This window comes from Vipera ursinii, assembly GCF_947247035.1.
Source record: "Vipera ursinii genome assembly, chromosome: 2".
In the NCBI taxonomy this organism is placed as follows: Eukaryota; Metazoa; Chordata; class Lepidosauria; order Squamata; family Viperidae; genus Vipera; species Vipera ursinii.
In genome coordinates, this window is record NC_139513.1 from 66,640,031 (window position 1) to 66,659,963 (window position 19,933).

General features: G+C 41.1%; 1 protein-coding gene across 1 annotated transcript; it reads right to left on the minus strand.

Annotated features, from left to right (window-relative positions):
• Nucleotides 1-6,573: 6,573 nt before the first annotated feature.
• DUSP7 (dual specificity phosphatase 7) lies at nt 6,574-16,506 on the minus strand. Its single transcript, XM_083351419.1, has 3 exons — nt 15,618-16,506; nt 11,252-11,680; nt 6,574-8,851 (listed from the first exon to the last, which is right to left on the minus strand). Exons 1-3 carry the CDS (start codon nt 16,030-16,032, stop codon nt 8,544-8,546), a joined length of 1,152 nt encoding a protein of 383 aa, XP_083207545.1. The 5' UTR covers nt 16,033-16,506; the 3' UTR covers nt 6,574-8,543.
• Between the last annotated feature and the right edge of the window lie 3,427 nt (nt 16,507-19,933).

Genomic DNA, 19,933 nt, shown 5'->3' on the forward strand with positions numbered 1-19,933 from the left:
CGGCCCTCAATGAAATTGAGTTTGACACCCCTGCTCTAGGTCATATGAACCATTTCAGGAGGTCAACAAATTAATGTCATGGTCTGGCAGCTTTTTCAGGAAGGCCACTTTCCAGATTTTCTTTTCTTTTTCCCCTGTAGATATTGTTTAATAGATGCATACAAGCAGAAATTCAACAGCGACTTTTTCCCCCCTAACCCAGATGTAATGATGTGAGCTTCATTTATTGAATTTCTATCTGTAATGCAATTCTAGTTCTCCAGTAATAAGAAAGTAACATTTAGCCAAGAGCATAGAGGCTCTATGACATTTTAGATATGGCAATTCAAAGAAGAAGTAGACTGTATATATCAATGTCCTTCTTATATATTTTCTCCTAGGCTGATATGCAAGTCTTTTTTTCTATCATGGGACCTAATGCATCCCCTCACAGGAGGGAGATGTGCCAGATCAACTTCAGATAACTGCAGGGAATAGGAAGTGCCTGTCAGTCAATCTCACATCCTATCAATTTTCTCATTTGAGATAGAAAAACATTAAAGCCCAACTTGTTAGGCTTCCTCACAATTGTAAATCCTTGCCTTTATGATATTTTCAACCCTTGAAACCCATAATTTGGGGGCCAAGAGAAGAATCCACAAAGTCACTGAGAGGCTATGACTGCAATCCAGAGCTTCATGTGTAATAAGGTAAAGGTAAAGGTTCCCCCGCACATGCGTGCTAGTCGTTTCCGACTCTAGGGGCCGGTGCTCATCTCCGTTTCATAGCCGAAGAGCCAGCGCTTGTCCGAGGACGTCTCCGTGGTCATGTGGCTGGCATGACTAGACGCCAAAGGTGCACGGAACGCTGTTACCTTCCCACCGTAGTGGTCCCTATTTTTCTACTTGCATTTTTACGTGCTTTCGAACTGCTAGGTGGGCAGAAGCTGGGACGAGTAACAGGCGCTCACTCTGTTACGCGGCACTCGGGATTTGACCCGCCAAACTGCCGACCTTCTGATCGACAAGCTCAGTGTCCTAACCCACTGAGCCACTGCGTCCCTTCATGTGTAATACTTTACAACAAATATGTGCCAGTCTATTATAAATATGAAGTGTTGATTAGCAGAACTATTTACATGTTCTCAAGTCTTCAGGGCTACAAATTATGTGTGTGTGTCGGAGGGGGGGGGAGGTGAAGGAAATCAACGCTGCTGCCTTAGAAAAACCAAGAACTAAAAAGTAATGCTTGTGTCAAAAACCATATTTTCTGTGTTTTCTTTTTTCAGTTAACAATTTAGAATACAGTTTTGCTATTCTGTGTTTCACCGTTACATATCAAATGTGGGTTACCATTATAGGTCATACATTAAATTGTATTAGATTTTGAGGGTCACCATGCAGTGCTACATGTCAAAAAATGTTGAAAATACCAGCAACGGGCAGAAGAGGGGAACTGTGGACCTCAGCTCAACTCTTAGCATTTCTAATCAATGGCCATGTTGCCTGAGGCTGCTGAGAACTGAGATCTAACCACAGCTGAGGACCAAACAGTCCACACTTCTCTATTAAAGCATGTGACCACACATAAGCATCTGCTATTGGCCAGATACTATCACATGTTGTCTAATACTTGAGGTCAACTGACAGATAACGTTAAATATTGATTTGTGCTTTAAATTGTAAGCCAGCCTGAGTCTTCGGAGAAGGGCGGGATATAAATGGGATTAAAAATATATATATAGACCACTGTCATGAGTTGGTTGGCAGATATTGACTGCTACATATTGGACTCTATCAAACATTGATAGTGTTGTGTGTGTGTGTGTGTATGTGTGTATTAGTTGATAGACACTGACATTGTCAAGATTGACTACTACTGGGAAATAGATGCTGAAAGCCACAAACAGTCATTCACCCAGGGTATAGTCACTGCACAGAACCTGTCACTGAGAAAGTTAGAATGTCAATTCATTGTAATTCACCGCAGAGACAATATTTCCTGAAACACTGAAAATCTGATGGAGGATGCTCATCTAGGAGCTAAGACCATTTTTCAGCAAACATGAGGAACTTTATGTTTCTTTCTTCAAAGGTGACTGCATGTTTCAATGTTCTTTTGAGCCTGACTTGCTTATCCAGCCTTCATTCTCCCAGAATTAGAGGAGAAAAATATAGGAAAGTAGGTAGAACGAACAGGCTGGGCTGCATCATGTTGGAAAACCTGATCGTGCTAACTTCACAATGGATTCATTTCCACCATTTCCACCATAAACCACCACCACCGCACAAGAGACACACACAAGGTACAGGCCTTGTATTAATCTTGGTGGAAATGAAAAAAATTGCAATCCGGGCACCCTCATCTGGCTTCACCTGTCCCATTCTTCCCAATGTGATCTATGGTTGGGATTGGAAATAATGGTTTGCAGTGGGAATTGTATCTCAGTATCTATGAATAATAAGGAAAAAGGCTATAATAATATCATAGTGCCTTTCCATAAGAGTTAACATGGATAGAATTTTGGAATCCTACATTACTCTAAGACATAGTATGGTCTGTCTGGTTTGGGTTTAATATGTTGGGTGAGTCCAGCATCGTGGTTTGTAAACTATATAATTTAAGGTATAAAATAGGTGCATACTCAGGCAATTACTGTTTATCTAATAAAAAAAAGTTGGCACACTGTATAAACCAGGCCTTTATAAATATATCCCATTTAGAGATCTTTTCTTACTTTTCTTTTGAAGAAACCCTCACACTGAGATTTTCTCCATGGAAAATCTTAACCCAACCATGATACAAACATGCCCCAGCAGCAACTGTTTTTGTGCTGAGCTCCCATGATGTTTCCTTTATGTTCTCTACAATTCATAAGTAAGACAATCATAATTTATCCTATAACAGACAAATTTATCCTTTGATTCCCTTGTTAAGATTGTTTGAAGGAAATCTTCCAGCACTCCTTATGAACATACATATTTAACAACATGACTAAGATAGCATGCCGCTCTATATTATATCATCAAGGGCCCTCATTTCAACCCTGAACTACAAATTTTCTCTCCATGGTATCCTACATCCATCAACAATGGAGAGGGAATGCTTTCTATTTAACCACTGGTAAATACTACTTAACGGAAATGTTAAGGATGTGGAATGGGAACCCACCAAAGGCCAAAATGGAAAGTTCATTCAAACTCAATAAGTACCCATTTCTAGACATTGTGGTCATTGTGCTTTCACAATGTCATTTCTTTCCCACACAGTATTAAGTTTAGTCAGGTGGTCATCCATCCAGTCATCAGATGGTTAAAAATAGTACTGTTCCAGAATCCACAATCAAGTTACTGTGAAAAAAAAATCCCTCTACTTTACACAACTGAGGCTATTATTACCCTGAATCCTGTCCAAGGATGTTTTAAGAGTCAGCCAAAAGATCAACAGTAGATCAAGGAAAGACCACAACTTACTACTACAGTCTCTCTCTGAAACATGCATTTGTAGATATATTTGCTCTTGAGAAGCTTCTTTAAGAGCTATTGCACAACGTATGCCAATTTTCCCCAATTTTATAACCTTGTAGTATGTCCCAAAATTCTCAAGAAACATGATGGCTGGAAATTTTGAGAGTTACAGTCCCACCAGAACTGGAGAAGGATAGATCCAAGGACTCAGTGTACAGTTTCCCCTCCAAATAAATGAATTTTGTCTACATTATTTAAAAATATTTCTATAAATTAAGGTTTCTTTGATGAAGCCCATGGTGGGCCAAATTCTCACATGGACAGTTTCAAACATTGGAATAAAGATCCATCTCAATATAAGATAGCAAATGTTATTATGATTTACGGTTGAATACATTGTACAAATTCAGCCAATTATAGCATATTTAATAATAAACTTTAAATTAAATCATGACTCAGCAAGATTAACAAATCCAGATTCTGGGTTTTATACTACCACATTTTTCCTTCTGTATTCTTACTACTTTTGCTAAATTATTTGTTTATACCATTGATATCCCCCTTTTCTTCAACAGATCTGAGGAGCAAAACTACTGAAATATATTACTATGAAACTATAAATCCTTCCATTCTGGACCATTCAGTCAGAGGCTCAGCTAATCTCAATGTACACATGTTGTACTTTGACAATAAAGGTTTATTATTATTATTATTATTATTATTATTATTATTATTATTATTATTATTATTATTATTTATTTATTTATTTAACTGAAGAAGCTTCTTGGATGAGAAGTGAAACCTCAAGGAAAAAGAAAAAAAGTACAATTGCCTTTTGAAAAATCACCTTTTGGACTACTATGAAACTATATACCATATTTGTATTTCATAGTTATATATTCTCTTGAAATTCTAGATTTAATCTTAAAATTGATTACATTTACTGCTCAAACTAAACAGTTTACAACTGAATCTTTGGCAAGCACGTTTTCTTTCTTGCTAATTCTACCACACAGCCAATTAAGCCTTGCTATTTTTCTATTCTGTCTGTTTTCTGCTTTCCTCTCCTTAAATGTAACCCTGAAAGTGGCTATTGTGATGACAACTGATTTTTGGATTGCCGCTTGTAAACTTAACTAAGGAAACAGCCATTGACAAATCCAGGTCTGTGGTGCCAGACATCTGGTGAGGCAATTTTTTTTACTCAACTGCATTTGTATCCTACTCTTTCATTAATAAGTCTCCTGAAAGAGCTTACAAAGACAAACCCTGCCCTCCAACTCAACAAATTATGATGTGACACAAAAGAGATGGTTAGAGAGGAGGGAGATAGAAATAGGATTAGCTAGTTTTTAGGCACATTTCAGAGTGGAAAGTTGGCAGATTTTTATCAGCTTAGTTGAAGCCCTGAGTATCAGCAATGAGCCAAAATTCTTCTCACCAGCTGGGCAAACAGTGAGCTTCTTCAGTACTTGTGTAAAGCACACTTAAGCAAACAAGCAGTGACTGTTAAGCATACTCTCGGGTCACCTAACTCCAGACAAAAATATTGGCTCTCTCATCTATTAGCCCGCAAGCAGTCAAAGCCTTCAGTTACACAGTCTGGACGCTTCTGGTTAAGACCTCCATTTTGTTGATGGCTAATGTGGGCCAATCTGCTATTGTCATTGGATGGGGCCCTCCTACTACAAAAAATGTAAGACAGAGGGGGACAGTTGAGAAAGATACCGTAACACGGCAAATGTTTTTCCTTTTGCTATTTCATAAGAACTTTGAAGAGGGATGAGGTGGCTCAGTGGGTTAGGACGCTGAGCTTGTCGATAAGAAGGTCAGCAGTTTGGCAGGTCGAATCCCGAGTGCCGCGTAGCAGAGTGAGCGCCTGTTACTCGTCCCAGCTTCTGCCAACCTAGCAGTTCGAAAGCACGTAAAAATGCAAGTAGAAAAATAGGGACCACTATGGTGGGAAGGTAACAGCGTTCCGTGCGCCTTTGGCATCTAGTCATGCCGGCCACATGACCACGGAGACGTCCTCGGACAAGCGCTGGCTCTTCGGCTTTGAAACGGAGATGAGCACCAGCCCCTAGAGTCGGAAACGACTAGCACGCATGTGCGGGGGAACCTTTACCTTTATCTAAATGTCATAAGCTTCTTCTCTGGTCACCTATTTCCAGTGACATTATAGCTAAATTTGAAAGTGAAAGGTGACGTGCAAGACTCATGTCTTCCTGGGATCAGTACTATCACTCTACAACTCAGCTCTCCAAAGAACAAAGCTTGATTAATCAAGATAGCTATCTAAAGATTCAGTGGACTTCAGTACTGAATGATTCAGACTAAATTTCAGCTTCTTTATGAGAAGGAGCTCATTAATATCCTTCAGGAAAGTTCTTGGAAGATCCCAATCACGGGAAACAGAAAACCACATTTGAAAAGGGTTTAGCCAATAAGGATGTTCAGGATGTTCTTTAAGCTTTCATTTATATCAGAGCCTCTCTCCCCAGATCTTACCACAGGCCTTCAAAATTAAGCTGTGTGTGTAACCAAATACTATATAAACACTGACAAGCAAATAGAAGTTTGGTTGGACTTATGTGTTAAAGGCAAACAGAATGTTTCTTTAAAGAAACAGGAAGCCAAACTGTCTTGGGAAACACTTTAGACACAGAAACACTGTTTTTTAAAGAAAAAATAGTATTTATTTGCAATATAAACAAAGTCCCAATATTGGGTTCAGGATATATATAGGGTCACTCATTTTTTTTCCTTCATTAAACACAGAAAGCAAAAGCTGTCCCTCACTCACAAATTCTCGCATATATGAAGAGGATGCATTTTTAAGTAGACCACCATTGGCACAGGAAGCCTTTACAGAAACCAGCTTAAGATACAGATGCACTAAATCCCTGATAAATAAAATTTCTCCTTGAGGTAAGATGCAGTTAGGAGATTCCTCATCTGCTTGCTCATCCATGTGTAGTGCTCTACTTTTCCTGCCTCTAAATCAGGGGTCTTCAAACTTGGCCCTTTTATGACTTGTGGACTTCAACTCCCAGAATTCCTCAGCCAGCTTTGCTTTGTTGAAGTCCACAAGTCATAAAAGGGCCAAGTTTGAAGACCCCTGCTCTAAATGACCCAATAACCCTAACATTGACGCTTAAAAAAAATCATTCCAATATTTTCTTAAAAGCACATACACCCACACATACACATCACAGTTCCATGATGTGATAGCATTAAACATTCTTCCATGTGGAGATTTATTTACTTTTGAAAAAAGTATATTTTTAAAAAATGAATACTTAAGGGGGGGAAAGAGTCCGTGGCTTTTAAGTTTGAGAGTGAAAGTGGAAAGGGAGGTGGGAAAAAGGAGGGACTACACTGCAGCCAATAATTTTCAACATCCATTCTGCCCTGGGGGGGGGGAATTAAGCACCACTTTTCTCTCATGTAGTATAATACATTAATGAGAAATATAGACAAGTCTTCTTGTTATAGAAGGCACAGCAAAGAAATTCTCCCAAAAAAGTTCTCCTCAAAAACCTCCAATGGCCTCCATAGTTAATTAGCCTTCCCTCCTCCTCTCTCTCTCACACACATAACACCTTTTTTCCCTAAGTAGTATAATCCCATGGCCTCCCATGGTTCCTATTTAAAGTACCTTCTGGTAGTACCCAAGTTGCCTTCCCAAACTGGCACCAATTCCCAGAATTGTCAGAAAGACTTCAACTAAACTAACCTGGATGAGAAATCTGGGCGTTGTCATCAAAACCCATCTGGAAAGTGCCAGGTGAGGGAAGCTGCCTTAGGAAGTCTGTGCTCAAGCTTTCTACAACAGCAATATTGTTTGATTCTTTGTTCACCTCCAGGCTGCTCCTTCCATGCTATTTATGTGTGTGTGTGTGTGTGTGTGTACACACACACACACACATACACATATATATATACATACACTTGCACATATATATGCACCCATTTATATGTAAGAATCAAGTGTGCCAGATAAACGCTAACAACATGAACAGTATTTTCATTGCTTTGGAAGCTGGAATGATTTCAGGCCAGCTGGTGATGTTAACAGTCAAAAAGGTTGCACATTACAACCAAGAGCCTCCAAGCGTGCTTTTACCACTTCTGGGTGGAGGTTATAGATGTTATCTCAGGTAATATTGAACAGAGTGGAAATTAGGTACAGAATAGGAGGGGGTGATGGGACCTGGGGAGGGTTTGGCAAAGTTTGTTTGTTTTTAATCAGAAAGCACGTTGGTGCTTACTCACCTTGGCAGTCAGTGCAGAAAAGTTTGTGAAGGTGAACATGGTGCGGAGGGGCATACCTTACCAGCTGACTCTCATAAATCATGAAAACTCCAACTAGATGCTACCCAGGTATAGCAACAGGTCTTCCTTTGTCTTTTCCCCACCCCACCCCCAGTAACATGCTAGAGAACATATTGAGGCTTTACAGAGTGTGCAAAATGCATTTGGTCAATAGAAACATTTGAATTTTTTTCCTCTCTCTCTTCTTATATCTAAAAAACATAAAATTGAACAAGAACAAAATAAAATACTGGTTTTGCAACCTGGTCTGTACAAACAGTCAGGAACATACATATTGAAAAAGAGCTTGAACCCAAGAAAGAGTAAAGATTACCTCTTTTTAAAAAAGTAAACTGGGATGTAAAACAGTCTCGGGCCAACACTTATTGGTCAAATTTGCTAAGTGCACGAGTCTTCTTTGCTTTCCACACCAAGCCAACCCACACTGATCCAGTAATACACGTGCGTGTGGTACATGTGCATGAGTGAAGTGTATTGTATCAGTCTCTACACACACTAGGAAACAGTTATTGCCAGAAACAGCTACAGTCAGAATGTCAGGCCATCTGCCCCATGAAATAATTCTGGTGAATGAAGTAACACTTCTGAACCATTTGGATTCGCATAAATGGTGCACACCTTTTCAATTAAGCAGCAACTAGGCAGATCTGCTTGGAGAAACCAGTTCTTTCAAAGCTGACTGGAAAAACTTTTTCCATTAATGAATTTGAAATGCTCAAGAGAAGCTATTCAAGGTTTCAAGTTCCCCCAGCAAAATCTCCTTCATGTGGACTCCAATGTGTTCAGCTGAAACAAGTTGTGATTGGTTGGGGTAGTAAAATAAAGCTGGTCCCCAGGCGAGCGGTTGTCACATGGGCTGTTCAGTCCCAAAGTTCTTTCAAAGTCCAGAAGCTGTCCCATAAAGTTAAAATTGGGGGAAATGTTGGACTTTTTCCTTTTCACAAAATCGTAGGCGTCATTCAGAGACAAATTGAGCTTTTGCATTAAATAGGCCACAGTTACTGTTACAGACCTGCTAATACCAGCAAGGCAGTGGACTAGAATCCCACACTTCTTGGAACGGGCCTCATCTGCAACAGGAAGAAATATGTGAGCTTTCTAAATAAAAGAAATGGGGGGGGGAAGGGGGAGTGTTTAAAGCAAGAGTAAAATAGGGAAGTTTAACTTAGATTAAAGCTTATAATAAATGCATTTTTATTATGCAGTTTTTTTCTTCACAATTTAATGTTAGTTCATGCTGTCTTGCCACATAAAGACATAAGCAAACTGATATAATTGGAGACGATAAAGAAATAAGCCAGCCATATCTTCGGAAGAATGACAGAAGTTACAATCATAGTTTTGCATCCAAAGTTCCTGGAACCTTTTAAAGACACTGCTTATTTAATCCTTGTTTCCTTTTAATATTAATGAGCATTTGGATGGATGGCTTACAACTAGCTAAGTGGACACATGTTGCCATATGAAAAAAAATATTACTATAAAGGAAAGAACTTGAGTGAATAGCTTGTGTTCTCTAATTAAACCCAACCAGGTTCAAATGGATATTAAAGAACTAAAATGTGTTAAAAATCTTTAAAAGAAACACAAACGTCGTGTTTGGTTATATTCAAGTAGACAGTAGTACTTAAAGAAACTAGGCCCCTACTTAAGGGTGAAGTTTTCACAGGCTAAAAGCACTATTGAAGAATGTTAATTACAATGTCTACACACAATATTACATCCTAATCCTAAATATGGTTATCTGATATCTTTCCAATAAAGTAAGGCGAAGACGGCAACTCCATGCATGTTTCTCTGTATTTAGCTTCAGGCAACTGTACCTAACATTTACTTTAACTCATGCAACAGGTCTTCCTTTTGTCTTCCTTTGCATATCTCTGAAGGACCCCAGAACAGATGCAGAGTAATTAACAATATATTCTACTGATGAGACAGCATTGATACAATATATTCTTACACCAATGTTGAGGGATGGATTTGATGCCTCGAAAAAATACGTAATTTAGCTAAAGAACAGAATGTGAGAATTCATAAACACTATGGCATCAAAGAAAATTTAAGGAATGAACTTGTTGGCTTTTCATTTCATATCATTGTCCAAGCCATTAATCCGTGCCAGATCACTCAGCATTATTGTCTTCTAAATGAAAAGGTTTTTTCCAAATATGTGGTAGTGTTCTATTTGAACACTTTTTTTTTTCTATTTTAATCGGTAATCATTTCCTGTCCTAAAAACCAAATTGTGGTTTGCATAGGAGAGGATGTTTTGACTAAGCTAGTATCTAAATACCACATTCCACAAATAGGCCTTTAAGCAAAGAGAAAACTTTTGATCAACTGACATAATACAAAAACAAAGATCAGCTCGTGTCTCTCTGGAAATCAGTATCTAAGGCTGCACTTTCCATAAAAATATGAATTTAGAATACATGGAATATCAAGAAGGAGACAACTTTGATTTATTTAACAATTCACTCAAGCATATGTTGTTGCTACAGTAAGAGCCTGGGGCTGGCCAACGGCTACATTATTATTTGCAGTATATGTAATGTGGCAGATAAACCGCAGTACAATTGCAATTTAAAAATGAAATGAACTAAAAGTACTGAAGGAGAAAATTCCATTTTTTTTAAAAAAATAATCTCATATTTTAACTCTTCAATATGCTGGAGCCAATAACACCTGCAGCAATATTATCTGGCTCACGCATGAATGCCCTCACGTGACTTTAACGTTAATGAACCAATATATTACAGAGTCTAACTTTAATGATCAAATGGTGGATGGGCAGGGATGTGCTTTGTTTGTGTGAGCCAGAGCCAAGTTTTCTTCTGTAATTTTAGAACTGTTCTGAGAATTGTTGAGGTTACTTAATGTGAATTCCAGAAATGGCTGGCAAATTTGATAGGACATCCAATAGCAGCGTGGAAAGATTCCAGGACGCAACAAGAAAGGTCCTCTCTTCTCCTAAGCAACTCTGACACAAAACCTAATCAACATATCACGGAACCACGCTGACCATATTAGCTCCAAGATTTAACATGAGTAAGAATTCAAGACATTGGGTTAGAACTGATTTTTGCCTGACATATATTACTCAGGAAAAAAGGAATGTGTACAGCTCAGCTGTGCAGAGCTGAACCTCTCAAACAAAAATCAAACACCTTACCCAATTCCTTCCCTGTAATCTATTCCACATGTTATCATTTCTAATTCACTGATGTCAGATGAAGAATAATCTTTTGGCTTTAACTGGAATAAAGCCTGCAGCCAAACTCAAGTCATATTTAAAGCGTGTAAATGCTGGCACACTTACCAATACCTACTAACTTTCACATGCCAAATCTAATTCTTAGACAGATGAAATCTATAGTGAGCAGAGAGTAGTAAGAGCAGAAAACAGCTAGACTATGATAGAACACTACCAAAAAGGGCTGTGACATCAAGAACAGGATGCCCACACCTACCAATGAAAGCGATGGCTTCAGGAAAAAACTGGGAGAGATTCTGACTCCAGTGATCTGAGATGGGAATCTGCTTGTACTTGAACTCTCCGTCATGCTCAAACATGTTGGGAAGATTAGGAGTGACGTTCAGAATGTACTTGATGCCGTATTTGCCCAAGACATCCAAATTGCTGGAATCTTTGGCACAACCCAGATACAAATAGGGAAGAATCTGGACAGGAAAAGCTGGCTGGTTGTTTGGGATTGGGCTCCCATCAGACTCTGTGGCACTGCTGGGTTCCCGGTCAGATTCTCCATCAGAGCAATCAGAACTTATCCTCAGGCCTCCCAGACCAAGGACAGAGGCAGGAGGAGAGTTGGCCGGAGAAGAACTGTCAAGATTGGTTTCACAATGCTCTGAGTATTCGGTCTGAAATTTATTGAATCCACCTGTGGGAGGGGAAGAGAAGATATGCTTTAATGCCATGTTTCTTAAGTCAGTGAGGTCTTAGAAATTTGCTCTTTAAATATAACCTCCACAAACCATGATTGTGGATTTAAAGAAATTAATTTTATGCTGTAAAATATCATTTTCCCAAGGAGGCCCAGAAGATTCCATGAATATAAAATCAATCCTAAAACTAAAACAGGATTAACCAGGCACGAATATATACATTTAACAGCAACAGAGCTGGAATTACATTAGGCCCCCAAAAAGAAATACTACTTGCAGAAATGGGATTTCCACGCTCAGAAGCTTAAGGCAATTTTAAGTTTAAAATCACCTGGACTTATTTCAGTTAACTGTGTATAAGGCTGCTACCTGGTTTGCTCAAGCTCTGCCATAGTAATCTCAGCTGCCAACTCGCCAGAACAGGCTTGGCCTGTTCCTCTATTTTAAACAGCAGCCTAACATGCAGTCCTGTAATCAGAAAGTTTTCACACCATGGAGACAAGCGTTATCTGTCACTGTCTGCAGATAACATTGAGCAGAAGACAATAAAATGTTAAGAATCCTAAAGGTGGTACCAATATAGCAAGAACTTTAACAACACAGTCTAATTTTACAGACATTTCCTATTACATTTACTACAACTTGTTGCCAAGTAAAAGTGCTTAGAATTGTATAGTCACTAATTTAACTGAATCATGTTGCCAGTCTCCCATTCTGTTTTGTCTCTTGAGCTTAACTCTTCCCAAAACTGTGTCACAGCATTTTAATTAAAGATAGAGATGTATCAGACTAATATCTGGGCTTTATATTTTAAAAGTTGGTACATCACACATGTTGCTTCTTCATCCCAACTTGCTAAGGAAGTCTCCGATGCAACCTGCATCACATCAAAGCCCAATTTCAATGATTGCAACCTTAAAAGAATGACAAAAATGCAGAATCCATACATTCAACTCTTCCTGCACCCGCTACCCTTATGTTTAGATCCTGTCTAAACAAGGAAGAATTTGGAGAACTCAAAAATGGGAATGTTATTTTATAAAACTTGCTTGGCCTTAGGAAAGTTATTGCCTTAACATCAGTTCTGTAGCAAATGTAAGTCTTCTATAATTTTTAAAAAAATTCTGTACATATGTTTGAGTCCAAAATACCAACAAGCAGCATTTAAATGAAAATATTGGATTTGGATCTTTTCCTTAACATCTAGTTTTCACACTAGAGATATGGATGCAGAAAAGGAAGCAATTAAAGAAGTATTCAAAAATTCAACAGGCATTATTTAAGAAAAAGTAGACAGCCAATCTAATTACACAGACACACACACTCTTCCTTTTTGATTTAAAACAAAAAGTAGTAAAATTAAGATTTCATAAAAGCTTAAAATCAAAAGTTTCTCATTTTTTTCTTGAGAGGCTCCTGTGTTCTTAGAACTCTGTAAGAGAGAAATTCAGTAGCTGTGGCTTTTTCAACATACTCAGTTATAAGATGCTTCACCTGCTAAATTACCCAGTACACATTTACAGAAGTCCAGTTGAAAAAGGTGACAAATCTGAGAATAAGAGGTTTCCAGTTTACCTATCAAAGATGTTTAAAAACACGGATTAGAGGGAAATGGTTCAACTTTAAATGAACAAGCAATAAATTAAAAATAATAGCAGGTATAGAAGTCACTCTGTATCTGAAGGAGAATTTGAGACAGGAATGGAAACTTCATTTGTTAACAAAATTGCAATATGTGAATATTGCCTGTAATCAGCTAAATAGCTAACTGTATGATCACATAGTCAAAAAAAGAGCTACATACATAGAAATGGGCACAAAGAATGTTTATCTACATTTAGTGTTCTACTAATGTACATGGACCTGAAATTCTCTCCTGAATCTTTAATAGGCATCCAAGCAACACTTTACAAATCAGTACAATTATAAAAAGACCTAAGAGGTATTTAAATGGCCTGGTACAGTTGGAATAAAGTCACCACACAGAATTCAGCCGTATACATAAACAGGAAGGGGAGAATCAGCTTTCTTTTTCCCCCTCCTGAAAAAGAAAGACAATATGAAACAGCCATTTTGGAATTTTAATTAGAAACATTTCCCATTCAGGCTCGCTCCTAAATCAGAACAGGAGAGGAAAATAGAAAATTAGTAGCTTAACTCCTTAATTTTTCCTGTTTATAGGCTAGTTTAAAGGAACTGGGATTGTCAAGAGGAAATATGGTAGTGTTAGTACAGCACTTGGGCTAAATAACTTTTAAAACATACTTTACATGTACCAAGAAAGATACTGAAAAAGGAAAATGGGGGCAATGCACAGCAAAGCATTCACTGAACTACTTGCAAATACATACATACATACATGGGGAGCGGGAGAGATCTCCTATCCTAAGAACATTTTTTTCCTCATACGCTACTTAGTACTTCCCTTTCCTTGAGCTGTTTGGAAATCTGCAATTTTAATTTTACTTACACAGTACAGAGAGGGGGGCCAATTTGGACTCAGTATCCCTTTCTATTTCTGCCTCAATCCTGCCACCAAGTGATCGTGCTGGTGTGCGTCCTGGGAAAAGGCAATTATCCTTACCTTGGCACTCATTCAGAGTAACTATATCACAACGCTTCCAGGGGAGGAGAGTGTTTTAGGAAAGCTGAATGGGGAGTTTAATGAATTAGGTCTTCATTCAAAATGAACTTCAGAGAATGGGAGGCAGAGACCAATGCAATGCAGCAAGGCCAGATACGTCATCTAGCTTAAGCAAGTTGCTCAAAGGCAAAGGCTGATCTACCAAGTCCGGCCTTCAAAGACACAGAAGAGGAAGCAAGGCACAAAACCCAGGAGATTTATCTGCCAAACAAATTTCAATTAAAAAGCAGAATGGCAAACTGAGTAACGCCTCCTCTCTCCCGGTTATTACAAGCGCTTCTTTGGATCAACTGCACATGGCGAAAACAGGATAGCGGGACCACTGCATAAAGTTAGCCTGGCAGCGAGACAAGGGGTAGAACAGCTATTCCTTGCCCTCAGCTCCTTCTTTTCCATCTGTGGAGGGAAGAGCTGCTAAAGGGCACCAAGACAGGAGGGGAAAGGAAAAAATGTAGAGAGTTGGAAAGGCAGGGCCCTCCAGAACTTCTGAATATTCCTGAAATCCTTGACCAGTATTCATTCTGACTCATAGGAACTGTAGTCCAACATGGGACCACATAGGCTCCCTTCTCCCTTTAAAGACCAAGGTGGCTAGTTGACAAGAGGAAAGGAGCAAGGTAAAGCCTAGATAATCATCGCTGAATGATGGAATGAAGTGGCTTTCCTGGATTTTTCCCATTCAGAGTTATGGAAGAATCTCGCCAGAATTTCTCCTTCGGGAGGGAGAGAATGATGTCTCCCGTGAGAGTTTAGCAAGGGAGAACATTTTCCCCTTCCTACCGAAGGGGGAGGAGAGAAATGAATCGAGACCAGAGAGGCCCGGAGGCCAATACCTGCCGTGTAGCGTATTCACAGCACATGCAACCCTTTTGCAAAACAATTAATCAAACAGGAGATGAAAGCAAAAGCGAAATCCTGCTTCGCCAAACCCAAAGGAACGAAAGACACGCGCCCTTTCCAAGTCCTTCGCGTGTTTTTTTTTTTTTTTTTTGCTTTTAATGCCGACATTCCCTTTTTTATCTTTTCTGCGGGAGGAAAACCTCCGGTAAAGGCAGCAAACAACTAAGATTGGGAAACAGGGAATACGTGATAGGAGGACAGAGGGAAATGGAGAGATAAGAACAAATCGCGAGGGGAGAGGGGGGAATTAGGCGGGAATTTTTGCCCCGGCTGGGGACTCGCAGCCTCCAGCCCGGCTGGTAGAATAAAGAGAGGACGAAGGTTGAAAAGCTCGCCAATCCTGCGTCAGGTGGTCTGAGGGCTTCGAGGACGACCCCCTCCTCAATTACCTTTCAGGTAGTACGCCTTGCAACCGTCGTCGCGGAGTTTCTGTAGCAAAAGGCCCAGGACGGAGGTAGGGGCCCCGCCGTCCTGCTGCCACTCAGCCGTGGATTCGTCGTAAAGCAGGACGGTGTCCGCCTTGCAGCGCTTGACGAAGCGTTCCTTGTCCTCGTTGTTGGGGATGATGGAGCGGATGGGCAGATTACCCTTCTTGAGGCGCCGGAGCATCAGGCCCGGGATAGCCAAGTTGATGGCGGTCTCGATATGCGAGGACTCGAAGAGCTCGTGGGGCCGACAGTCGAGCAGCAGCAGCGAGCTGCCCCCGCTCGATTCCAGCTCCTCTTGCAGCCACTCCACGCTCTTCCACGGCATCGCGGCAGCCATGGAAGCCCGGGGGTTGCTGCCCCAGATATGATTTTTCATCAGGATCGCGCAACAAGGGGACGAGGAGCGAAGGAGCCGGGAGGAGGGAAGAGAGAGCAGGGACGCGAGCGCCGAAAACCAGTCACTCTCGGGGAGGGGAGGGTTCCGCCGCCGTCCCCAAACCCACCCAGAAAGAAAGTGAACAAAAGGCGGGGAGTGGGGGGGAAGACGACCCGAAGAGGCGATCGGCTGGAGGGTCGGCGGTGGGTCGCGCTCCGGCCGTTTCCAAGGAGTCGGCGCTCCGCTGTCTTGCCCGCCGCTAGGCTGCTTCGCTTCCACTTGCCAATGGAGCTAGAAGCGGGAGGTGCGAGCGAGCGAATCCCTCCGGTTCCTCTGCCTGCTCTGGGAGGAAGATCCTGCGGAGCTAGGGGATCGCCAGGCGCCTCTGGCAGCCGGCCCTCCTCGGGAAGAAAAGGCTGCCGTCCTTTTGGTCGGATTTAGGCGGCTCGAGCTGCTCCTTCAATACCCGCTACGTGCCCCCTCTGGCTCCGTCGTGGATTCAGCCTGACAGTCTCAATTAAAAAGAGGCTTCGCCATCGGAGCGGCGTGTCGTGCTCCAGGAGGCGGGCCCTGCGAGGGAGGGGAAGCGCGAGCGAGCCAGGCCGGCCCCGCTTAAAGGAGAAGCGGCCTCCGGGAGTGTTGCAACCGAGTTTGTCAACCCCCCCGAGGTCTCCCTTCCTCCGCGTCAGCCCTACGACTTGGCGCTCTTAGAAGCAGCCTTTCCCCTTTCCCGAGCCGGTTTGGTTCAATGGAGGGATTTAAATAACGAGCCCGCTGTCCTGCCTCCTCCTTTTGGGGGTGGGGGGAGGCCGCTGCCCGAGTGAAAAATGATCGCTCAAGAAACATGCCCGGCCGCCGACCAAGCTTTTCGACGAGAGCGCTTAAGAGTTCATTCAGGCAGGACGGTTTGATCGGGAGATGCACCGCGGCCGATTAGGATTTATGATAGTTTTAATTTGTCGGTGCCGGATCGTTTGGATTTTCATTCCTTTGAAAAGTCCGTTGAGTTGCCTCGATGGAAAAGGAGACACAAAGTGAATTAACAACTTCAAGGCTCTCATACTTGACTATTTATACCAGGGGGTCTTCAAACTTGGCCCTTTTATGACTTGTGGACTTCAACTCCCAGAATTCCTCAGCCAGCTTTGCTGGCTGAGGAATTCTGGGAGTTGAAGTCCACAAGTCATAAAAGGGCCAAGTTTGAAGACCCCTGATTTATACTGATCAAAAAGCCCTTTTAGGCCCCTAAGAAAAAAAGTTGGCCCATGAAACTATACGCCTCCCTCATTGCTTATCTTTCCCCCGCCCCATGGAGACGTTACTGACATTTTTATCGCTGGGGGAGGAGTCACTGTAAGATTCAAAATATCCAGGCCGCGAAATAACACTTCCATTGCTTTCAACTCCCTAATTCAGCCTCGACTTTCTCCCCCCCCCTCCTTTTCAACTGTACAACTACAAAAATCCGCACCAGCGCTTACATAGCACCGTGTAGCGGTCGTCCGGAGTTTAGCAGAACAGATCTAACAAACCACCACCACCACCCCAATCGACAAATGACTCGTGTGTTGTTTTTTTTCCCCCGACACAGACCCACAAAGTAATTACCTTTTAATTTAGGGTGGCGAAAAGTGTCCGGTCCTGGGATCGTTAAGAGATTTAGTGGATCGCGCGACTTCAGAAAACTGAATCGCTTTAATAAACCATGGTTATGCAGCCACTGGGTGGGGGGGCAGCTTCACGATAAAGGGCGTAAGTATTCCGCGAACCAACTGCAGTATTTTGTGGCTATAGAAAAACAAACAAGACAGACCGTCTAACTCAGGGGTAGGCAACCTCGGCTCTTTTATGACTCATGGACTTCAACTCCCAGAATTCCTGAGCCAGCTATAGCTGGCTCAGGAATTCTGGGAGTTGAAGTCCATGAGTCATAAAAGAGCCGAGGTTGCCTACCCCTGGTCTAACTGTATGATTGCCACGTGCAAAATCCGATCCATAATAAACGGATTCTAGAGCTGATAGGTTCTAAAAACTTAAGATTTTGCACGATGAATTCTTAACTAACAGAGCTCTGCCTTCCGGTACCATATCTATTATATTAAATGCTTGGAGTTTGGCATTTTATAAGCCGCTCCAAATAGGCGGGGCTGAAATACGACGACCTCATTGGAGAGGGAGGCGGGGCTTCTAGAATGTTGTGTATCAACCCGCCGAAGGCGGGAAGGGAGGATCCGTACAGTGGAAAGAAATGAATGGGCTGTTAGAAATGGATGAGACTTGAATGTCTCCAGTTGGCTTGCGCGCAAATCAGGCGTTGTGTACTCTTCTTCGACTTACTGTATTGTGTTCTTTCTCTTTCTTCCTGATGTTCTCGAACGCCTCCGTAACCATTTTTAGACGGGCGACATAAAGTAAGTAGGCAAAAGTGCAGCAAAAGGCTGGAAAAGGCATGGAATTAAAGGCACTTGCAAACTTAGTAGAAAGATTCGAACTAGCTGTCCCGTTTCCGACAGAGAGGTGGAGTCGCAGTTTCTTTGTCCCGGGTTAATCGGATTCTTGCCGTAACTCACTTGTGACTGATTCATTCACAATTTACATTCCATATCTTTGACCGGTTTAAAATGCCAGCCTCGAGGCAGCAAAATCAGACTTGATTTGAGGGGTTTTATTTCCTGCTTGTTCCATTAGTTGCTTGTGGGGAATAGTGGAAAATCTTGCATAAATGCTGATTTGTTACATTTTGGCTAGTCCTAATAAAAGTGTTGCTCATATTTAGAATTTATATTTATTTCCCAATATCCGTTTTTAACTGCTGTATATTTGGTGCTACGGCAAGCTTCAGTACTAATTTGGGCCAACAAAGTAATGAGAGTTGAGCCACCTCAAAACTCAGTACTTTTATATATTTGTATTTTTTCCTTAGGTATATGACAAATAGATAAACTGATCTATGGAAGAGTTAACCCATATTTTAGAGGCATATTCTATATGTTGTCAATTAATCCAATAAAGAATATTGATTTTATTTTCTACAAGGAGTTACAATTTGTGTAGACCAGGGGTCTTCAAACTTGACACATTTAAGACTTGTGGACTTCAACTCCCAGAATTCCTCAGCCATCATGGCTGGTTAAGGAATTCTGGGAGTTGAAGTCCACAGGTCTTAAAGTTGCTAAGTTTGTAGACCCCTGACTTAGACGACTTGTACTCCATTTATTGAGAGCCAGTTTGGTGTACATTGTGGTTAAGGTATCAGACTGGAGACCAGGAAACTATCAGTTCTAGTCCCTTTTTAGGCACAAAGCCAAATGGTGACCTTGGGCCTGTCACTTTCTCTCAGCCCTAGGAAGGAAGCAATGGCAAACTTCTTATGAAAAACTTTGCCAAGAAAACTTTAGGACTTCTCTGGGCAGTCTCTGAGAATTGTACAGGAAAAAAATATTAAGTGTATTGCATCTTGTTTACATAAAAGGTTGCATCTTATAAATACATCTACCCTGGAAATAAGCTTCATCAAACGCAGACTTGTGAGGAGACATCCCTGGGTTGTCCTACAAACTTGGATTGCTTCCCAAATGATAGTTAAGGGGGAACATAACTGAGATCTTACATTAAGCTGTAATTTCCATAACCATGATTGTTGAATCAACTAGGAATGGGTGGGTTATCATTAAATAAGTCAGATTATGGCTGATTATACTCATTTATCATGCATATACCTATGCAACAGACTTGCCATTTTATTTTGAACCCACAGAAAAGAACCTAAGTCTCTTTTTTTTAGTTTTCAACTTCAGAATATGAAAACTAGATTTGCATATTAGACTGAGCATGGTTTCTTGAAACATGATTTATTGAAGAAACCACAACTGGCAGAAATCATTTATACTCCACTGTTTAC